Below are 10,025 nucleotides of genomic sequence, written 5' to 3'. Positions count from 1 at the left end.
ATCACTTTTTAACTATGACTTAAGCACTGTAAAAATATATTGTTGGTTTTACTTTAAAAAGTAAGTAACCTGGTTGCCTTAAAATTTTGAATTTATTGAAATAAAAAATTCGAGTTGATACAATGAAGAAAATTGGTTTAATAAATAGAAACTCAAAGTATTATTGTATCTGAACCACATAAAAATTGATAAATCATGAAAATAGCACAATTTGGCATGTTTCACTGCGTCACCAGAAATAAAACACACATTTACCCAATATGCTTCTTTAAAAAATTTAATTATTTGAATAATATTTTAATAAAGGTTTTCAATTCTCAAAAATGTTTATTGTATTAACTCAAATTTTTAATTTCAATGAACTCAAAATTTTAAGGCAACCAGGTTACTTATTTTTTCAATAATTTTTTACAGTGTGTCATAATTTTAATTTTTCTGTTATTATTATGCATTTTTTATTAATAATTGATTTTTTATCATATATAACTTAACATCTCATAATTTCAACTTTTGTTATGTCATAATTGACTTGTCTCGTAATTAATACTCAGTATCTCATAATTTTTACTTAATTTTTTATATATTTACAACGTATGACTTATGTCTAAATATCTTAATTATGATTTTGTCTGTTCAATTAAATTATAACTTAATATCTCATAATTTCGTTTGATGTCATAATTGACTTATAACAATGACTTAGTATCTCATAATTTCGACTTAGTATCTTACTTCGAAGTAACTTACTTGTTATGTCATAATTATGCATTTTTATCCATAATTGATTTTTTAAAAGACCAAAGATGGAGAGGTGGAGATCACCGGTGAGCATTCGCTTTCTAATGAATGCATAATTTAGAAGAGCAGCTCATGTTAGAAATGCTTAAGCTATTAGTGTTGAGTTTGTTTGTGAACTGACTCACACATCCGATGAAAAACACCAGCCGATTCAAACACACACACACTTCAAACATGACGAAGAAAGGTGAACTTATTGAAGTCAACAGCTCTTCTTGATATATGTGATAATTCTTGGGGTAACTCCGTCTAAACTACTATAAAAAGTTTATATTTTGCTGTGAGGAAGGGAAGTACAGTTGATGTGTATGGTTGTTTTGAATGGAGAAAAGTCCAGGAAGCTCATTTCTGCCACGTTAGAAAAACAAAACAAAAACAAACATGCATATGTGAATCATAATTACGAATTATCACTTTTTAGACTCATAATTATTTAAAAAAAAATGTTTTAACTAGTATGTCATAATGTAGACTTTTTATCTTAAAGTTTTCTTAGTAGTCATCATTTTTATTTTTACGTTATAATTATGCATTTTTTATTCATAATTGACTTAATATCCTAATCACAACTTTTTGTCATATTTTACTTAGTACCTCATATTTTCGACCTATTGTCATAATTTTGTGACTTTTATCTAATAATTGTGACTTAATAGCTCTTAAATTTAACTTTTTTGTCACTGACTTTGCACCTCATATTTTTGACTTATTGTTCATAATTATTTTTATATCTAAATTATGTCTTAATATCTCTTAATTTCAACCTTTTTGAAACAATTATGACTTTTAATGTCATATTTAACTTAGTACCTCATATTCTCGTCTTATTGTGTCATAATTATAGCTTTTAAATGCAAAATTATGTCTTAATATCTCATAATTTTGACTTATTGTGTCATAAATATGGCTTTTAATCGCAAAATGATGTCTTAATATCATAATTTTTATTTACTGTATTATAATTATGGATTTTTAACTCAAAATTATGTCCTAATATTTCATAATTTTGACTTATTGTTCCTAATTATGTCTTTATCTCAAAATTATGAATTTCAACTTTTTAAAACAGTTATGACTTTTTGTCATATTTAACTTAGTACCTTATATTCTCATCTTATTGTGTCATAATTATAGCTTTTAAATGCAAAATGATGTCTTAATATCTCATAATTTCAACTTATTGTGTCATAATTATGGCTTTTAAATGCAAATTATGTCTTAATATCTCATAATTTCGATTTATTGTGTCATAATTATGGCTTTTAAATGCAAAATTATGTCTTAATATCGCAGAATTTTACTTATTGTGTCATAATTATGGCTTTTAAATGCAAAATTATGTCTTAATATCTCATAATTTTGACTTATTGTGTCATAAATATGGCTTTTAAATGCAAAATTATGTCTTAATATCGCAGAATTTTACTTATTGTGTCATAATTATGGCTTTTAAATGCAAAATTATGTCTTAATATCTCATAATTTTGACTTATTGTGTCATAAATATGGCTTTTAAATGCAAAATTATGTCTTAATATCGCAGAATTTCGATTTATTTTGTCATAATTATGGCTTTTAAATGCAAAATTATGTCTTAATATCTCATAATTTCGATTTATTGTGTCATAATTATGGCTTTTAAATGCAAATTATGTCTTAATATCTCATAATTTCGATTTATTGTGTCATAATTATGGCTTTTAAATGCAAAATTATGTCTTAATATCTCATAATTTTGACTTATTGTGTCATAAATATGGCTTTTAAATGCAAAATTATGTCTTAATATCTCATAATTTCGATTTATTTTGTCATAATTATGGCTTTTAAATGCAAAATTATGTCTTAATATGTCATCATTTTGACGTATTGTGTCATAATTATGGCTTTTAAATGCAAAATTATGTCTTAATATCTCATAATTTTGACTTATTGTGTCATAAATATGGCTTTTAAATGCAAAATTATGTCTTAATATCTCATAATTTCGATTTATTGTGTCATAATTATGGCTTTTAAATGCAAAATTATGTCTTAATATGTCATCATTTTGACGTATTGTGTCATAATTATGGCTTTTAAATGCAAAATTATGTCTTAATATCTCATAATTTCAATTTATTGTGTCATAATTATGGCTTTTAAATGCAAAATTATGTCTTAATATCTCATAATTTCAATTTATTGTGTCATAATTATGGCTTTTAAATGCAAAATTATGTCTTAATATCTCATAATTTTGACTTATTGTGTCATAAATATGGCTTTTAATCGCAAAATGATGTCTTAATATCATAATTTTTATTTACTGTATTATAATTATGGATTTTTAACTCAAAATTATGTCCTAATATTTCATAATTTTGACTTATTGTTCCTAATTATGTCTTTATCTCAAAATTATGAATTTCAACTTTTTAAAACAGTTATGACTTTTTGTCATATTTAACTTAGTACCTTATATTCTCATCTTATTGTGTCATAATTATAGCTTTTAAATGCAAAATGATGTCTTAATATCTCATAATTTCAACTTATTGTGTCATAATTATGGCTTTTAAATGCAAATTATGTCTTAATATCTCATAATTTCAACTTATTGTGTCATAATTATGGCTTTTAAATGCAAATTATGTCTTAATATCTCATAATTTCGATTTATTGTGTCATAATTATGGCTTTTAAATGCAAAATTATGTCTTAATATCGCAGAATTTTACTTATTGTGTCATAATTATGGCTTTTAAATGCAAAATTATGTCTTAATATCTCATAATTTTGACTTATTGTGTCATAATTATGGCTTTTAAATGCAAAATTATGTCTTAATATCTCATAATTTCGATTTATTGTGTCATAATTATGGCTTTTAAATGCAAAATTATGTCTTAATATCTCATAATTTTGACTTATTGTGTCATAATTATGGCTTTTAAATGCAAAATTATGTCTTAATATCTCATAATTTCGACTTATTGTGTCATAATTATGGCTTTTAAATGCAAAATTATGTCTTAATATCTCATAATTTTGACTTATTGTGTCATAAATATGGCTTTTAAATGCAAAATTATGTCTTAATATCTCATAATTTCGATTTATTTTGTCATAATTATGGCTTTTAAATGCAAAATTATGTCTTAATATGTCATCATTTTGACGTATTGTGTCATAATTATGGCTTTTAAATGCAAAATTATGTCTTAATATCTCATAATTTTGACTTATTGTGTCATAAATATGGCTTTTAAATGCAAAATTATGTCTTAGTATCTCATAATTTCGATTTATTGTGTCATAATTATGGCTTTTAAATGCAAAATTATGTCTTAATATCTCATAATTTCAATTTATTGTGTCATAATTATGGCTTTTAAATGCAAAATTATGTCTTAATATCTCATAATTTCAATTTATTGTGTCATAATTATGGCTTTTAAATGCAAAATTATGTCTTAATATCTCATAATTTTGACTTATTGTGTCATAAATATGGCTTTTAATCGCAAAATGATGTCTTAATATCATAATTTTTATTTACTGTATTATAATTATGGATTTTTTACTCAAAATTATGTCCTAATATTTCATAATTTTGACTTATTGTTCCTAATTATGTCTTTATCTCAAAATTATGAATTTCAACTTTTTAAAACAGTTATGACTTTTTGTCATATTTAACTTAGTACCTCATATTCTCGTCTTATTGTGTCATAATTATGGCTTTTTAATGCAAAATTATGTCTTTATATCTCATAATGTTGATTCATTGTTCCTATCTATGTCTTTATCTAAAAATTATGACTTAATATCTCTTAATTTCAACTTTTTTAAACAATTATGAATTTTTATGCCATATTTAACTTAGTACCTTATATTCTCATCTTATTGTGTCATAATTATGGCTTTTAAATGCAAAATGATGTCTTAATATCTCATAATTTCAACTTATTGTGTCATAATTATGGCTTTTAAATGCAAAATTATGTCTTAATATCGCAGAATTTTACTTATTGTGTCATAATTATGGTTTTTAATGCAAAATTATGTCTTAATATGTCATCATTTTGACGTATTGTGTCATAATTATGGCTTTTAAATGCAAAATTATGTCTTACTATCTCATAATTTCAATTTATTGTGTCATAATTATGGCTTTTAAATGCAAATTATGTCTTAATATCTCATAATTTCGACTTATTGTGTCATAATTATGGCTTTTAAATGCAAAATTATGTCTTAATATGTCATCATTTTGACGTATTGTGTCATAATTATGGCTTTTAAATGCAAAATTATGTCTTAATATCTCATAATTTCAATTTATTGTGTCATAATTATGGCTTTTAAATGCAAATTATGTCTTAATATGTCATCATTTTGACGTATTGTGTCATAATTATGGCTTTTAAATGCAAAATTATGTCTTAATATCTCATAATTTCAATTTATTGTGTCATAAATATGGCTTTTTATCTCAAAATGATGTCTTAATATCATAATTGTGATTTATTGTATTATAATTATGGATTTTTAACTCAAAATTATTTCTTAATATCTATTTTTCTGACTTATTGTTCCTAATTATGTCTTTATCTTAAAATTATGACTTAATATCTCTTAATTTCAACTTTTTAAAAAACAATTTTGACTTTTTTGTCATATTTAACTTAGTGCCTCATATTCTCGTCTTTTTGTGTCCTAATTATAGCCTTTAAATACAAAATTATGTCTTAATATCTCATAATTTCAACTTTTTTAAACAATTATGAGTTTTTATGTCATATTTAACTTAGTACCTCATATCCTCGTCTTATTGTGTCATAATTATAGCCTTTAAATGCACAAATATGTTTTAATATCTCATAATTTCAACTTATTGTGTCATAATTATGGCTTTTAAATGCAAAATTATGTCTTAATATCATTATTTTGACTTATTGTGTCATAAATGTGGCATTTAATCACAAAAAGATGTCTTAATATCTCATAATTTTGACTTATTGTGTCATAATTATAGCTTTTAAATGCAAAATTATGTCTTAATATCTCATAATTTTGACTTATTATAATGATTACAGCTTTTTATCTCATACTTATAATCACATAATAAAGACATTTATGTCATAATTATGATTTTCCATTTGGAAGAGAGGTGTTGGAGAGTGAAGTGAAGGAAGGCTTCTGAATAGCAGATGTTTCTGGGGGAAGTTTTATCTTCTGTAGGGTGGGAGCCGCATTCCTGAGATATGAAAGCATCTGCAGTTCAACAACACTTTTAGCTCCTGAGACTCATGTCCATTTAGTGAAGTAATACACACGTGTTGTCTAAACACAGAGCTGGTGCTGGGTTACCCGGCTGGGGGTCAGCCAGAGTTTGAGGGACACTGAGCGGTCAGCGAGGTCAAATGCTTTATGTCGTTTTACACATTCAGAAAATGTTTTAGAGAAGGAACAGATACTGCTCACCAAACAGAGCAAATGTGTGCGGAAAAACGTGAGCGGTGATTTATAATGATAAGTACGCCGTTGTATTGCACAATTCTTACTTGCTATTTCATTTTGACTTTTTGTCATAATTATGCATTTGTATCCATTTTGTTATCTCATAATTATGACTTATTGTGTCATAATTAGGGCTTTTTATCTCCAAATTATTGCATAGTATCTCATTGGTTTGGTTTGTATCATAATTATGGTTTATTATCTCATTTTTACTTTTTATGTCATAATATCATAATTTCAATTTACTGTGTCATAATTATGTTTTATCTCAAAATTATAACTTAGTATCTCATACTTTTGACTTACTGTCATAATTGTGTTTTATCTAAAAAATGTATCCGATTTATTGTCACCATTATGTTTTATCTCAAAATTATGACTTAGTATCTCATAAGTTCGACTTGTTGTATCATAAAATTATGGCGTTTTATCTCGTAATTATGTGAGCATCTCATTCTGACTTTTTGTATCCATTGTTATCTTATAATTATGACTTAATATCTCATAAGTTCAATTTATTGTGTCATAATTATGCCGTTTTATCTCATAATTATGACTTATTATGCCATAATTATACATTTGTATCCACAATTGACTTTTAATGTCATGACTAATTATATCACAATTATGTTTTATCTCGTAAATATGACTTAATATCTTATTTTGACTTTTCATGTCATAATTATGGCAGTGATCTCAAAAGTATGACTAAGTATCTCATAATTTTGACTTATTGTGTCATAATTATGGCTTTTTATCTCATAATTGACAGATACTTATAGTATATTGTATTGTATCTTGTAATTATGAGCTTAAATGTCTTAATTTCAACTATTTTCACAATTGTGACATTTTTATGTCATAACAGTAACTTATTGTTATAAGTATGGCTTTTATCCTAACATTATGAGATAGTACCTCATAATTTTGACTTTTAATGACTCATAATTATGCACATTTAGAATTCATTTTTAACTCGTAATTATGACAATATCTCTTAAGTTCATCTTTTGTCAAAATTACGACTTTTTATGTCTTATAATTTTGACTTATTGCATCATAATTATGGCCTTTAATTTCAAAATGATGTCTTAATATCTCATAATTCTGTTTTCATCTAAATGTTAAACACATTTTATCTGATAATTGACAGCTATTGTATCTTGTTATCTTATATCTTATGTATTGTAGTATGTCTTGTATCTTATAATATCTTGTACGGTATCTTGTAATAATGATGAATTAATATCTCATATCTAATCCTAGAGTGCTGTATATTGAGTTGAGATCTCTCAGCAAACGTCTCAATATGCTCTTCTTTTTAATGCAGAAGAGTTTCTTATCTATTTCTGTTCACATCTGCTCTACATTTAGGCAAACATGAGGAGAGGAAGGATGAACACGGCTTTGTGTCCAGATGTTTTACCAGGAAATACACGTAAGTACTGAGATGCTGAGGAAGCACAGTGGGAAGTATTTACATATACATTTATAACTCACGAATATTAGCTTATTGAAATAACCCAGTTTTCCCCGTTTACATGCAAACCAGTAAACTGACAACGCAAGTAAACCGCGTTTACATGACTTTATTAATAAACCGGGTTATTTCCTTGCAGTGACGTCAAAAATATTAATTCTTGCATCTGACTCAAATGTTTCGTCAGCTGTGATGTTAAATAAAGCGTGTCAGCAGGAGATTTACGGCTCATATTATCCCTCATGCAGGTTTGACTGAACCCTCTTCTACTTCTGCCGCATGAGATGAGAACACATCTTTACAATATTCTGGGTCTTAAAGAGTCTGCGTTTGTGATATATGTCCTTATTTCATGCAAAACACTCGCTGGATACGTTTAAATCTGCTCTAAGTTTGTGTTTTTGTCATCTATCACACATGAGTACTTCAATAAGCCGACAGAAAGCAGGTTAATGCGTTTACATGCAGCGCGAAATCAGGGTAAGAGGCAAAAAACGACCTGATCCGACCGGTTAATGCTTACGCCGTTTATGATCTTACTCCTGTCACAATTATGTTCTGTTCTGTTGTCACCGGTGCTCATTTGTCTCTGATTAGTTTATCATCCCCACCTGTGTCTAACTAGTGCCCTCCATTACCTTGTGTATTTATACTCCCTATTCTGTTCTGTCCTTCATCGGTTATTGTTGATGTTGCTGCGAATGTTAGTATTGAATGAACACGTCTGTAGTGAACCTTCTTCGTCCTTTTGAAGTAAAGTCTGTGTTGAACCCTCATCTCCTGCGTTGTGCGCTTACTACTGCCACAACACCATAACAACTCAGATAAAACACTCTAAAAAATGCTGGGTTAAAAACAACTCAAGTTGGGTTGAAAATGGACAAACCCAGAAATTGGGTTGTTTGTACCCAGTGAATGGACTCATTCAAACAACCCAATTTCTGGGTTTGTCCATTTACAACCCAACTTAGGTTGTTTTTAACCCAGCAATTTTTAGAGTGAAGAAAGCGGGTTACTGCGTCTACATGACCATGTTCATTGTCGGTTTATTTGTAGGCATAATCGGCTTAAGAACGTGCATGTAAACGCACTCATTGCATGATATATCACACTGTTTTTGGAGCATAAATGCGTGACAGGGGTGTGTTGTGTTGCAGTCTGCCCCCTGGTGTGGACTCCGAGAAGATAAGCTCCTCTCTGTCTCCAGAGGGCGTCCTGACCATTGAAGCTCCTCTTCCCAAACCTGCAATCCAGGGCACGGAAATCAACATCCCTGTGAACACAGGCAGCAGCGCAGCGGCCGTCAGCACCACAAAGAAACCCTGAGCGCGCACACACACACACACACACACACACACACACACACACACACACACACACACACACACACACACACACACACACACACACACACACACACACACACACACACACACACACACACACACACACACACTGCCCCTAAACCTACCCATCACAGGAAACATTCTGCATTTTTACTTTCTAAAAAAACTCCTCCTGTGTGATTTATAAGCCTTTTGAAAAGTGGGGACATGGGTAATGTCCTCATATTTCACCCTCTCCTGTAATACCCACCCACCCACACACACACACACACACACACACACACACACACTGTTTTTCATCTCTTTCTCCTCCTCCTCTCTTCTACTTGAAGTAAAGCACAATGGCTATATTGTCCTGAGAAACTATTTTTATTAATACAATAATGTGAGAATTGAAAATAATGTCATAATTTAAAAAATATGATTGGTCTTGATACAATTTGTTTATTTTCTTTTGGTTTTGAGATGAATTATGGACATTTCTTCAGGAGCTTCACTATATGCTGGTTTTGCTACACCTTTTTTGAACCACTTGCAAGCATACACAGGCAAGCTCAATAAAAAATTATGTTTTCATAATTTTATTCATTGTTTTCATCAAAAGTTGTTTCTGCTTCTGTCACCTGGTCCATATTAGCTATTAGTTACTGTTAATCAGGGGTCAAATTCTATAGTATTTAGCCTTTTTAAAACCAATCTGACTCCATATTATGACTTAGTATCTCATAAATTCGACGCATTGTGTCATAATTATGCACTTGTATCCATAATAGATTTTTTTATCTCTTAATATCTCATAATTTTGTCACAATTATGACTCTTAGTATCTCATAATTTTGATTTATTGTCATAATTGTAATTTTTTATCTCAAAATTATGACTTAATATCTCATAAG

The 10,025-nt window shown here is 28.3% G+C and overlaps 1 protein-coding gene across 1 annotated transcript in view; it reads left to right on the top strand.

Annotated features, from left to right (window-relative positions):
- hspb1 (heat shock protein, alpha-crystallin-related, 1) overlaps positions 1-9,708 on the top strand; it is an 11,710-nt gene extending 2,002 nt beyond the window's left edge. The window contains exons 2-3 of the mRNA XM_067439715.1: positions 7,678-7,741; positions 8,941-9,708. Coding sequence (XP_067295816.1) covers positions 7,678-7,741; positions 8,941-9,109 — 233 coding nt within the window. The 3' untranslated portion in view covers positions 9,110-9,708. The remainder of the gene's footprint in view (positions 1-7,677; positions 7,742-8,940) is intronic.
- The last annotated feature ends 317 nt before the right edge of the window (positions 9,709-10,025 follow it).

Source organism: Pseudorasbora parva, chromosome 3, assembly GCF_024679245.1.
Source record: "Pseudorasbora parva isolate DD20220531a chromosome 3, ASM2467924v1, whole genome shotgun sequence".
Lineage (NCBI taxonomy): Eukaryota > Metazoa > Chordata > Actinopteri > Cypriniformes > Gobionidae > Pseudorasbora > Pseudorasbora parva.
This window is presented reverse-complemented; position numbering and strand designations above follow the sequence as displayed.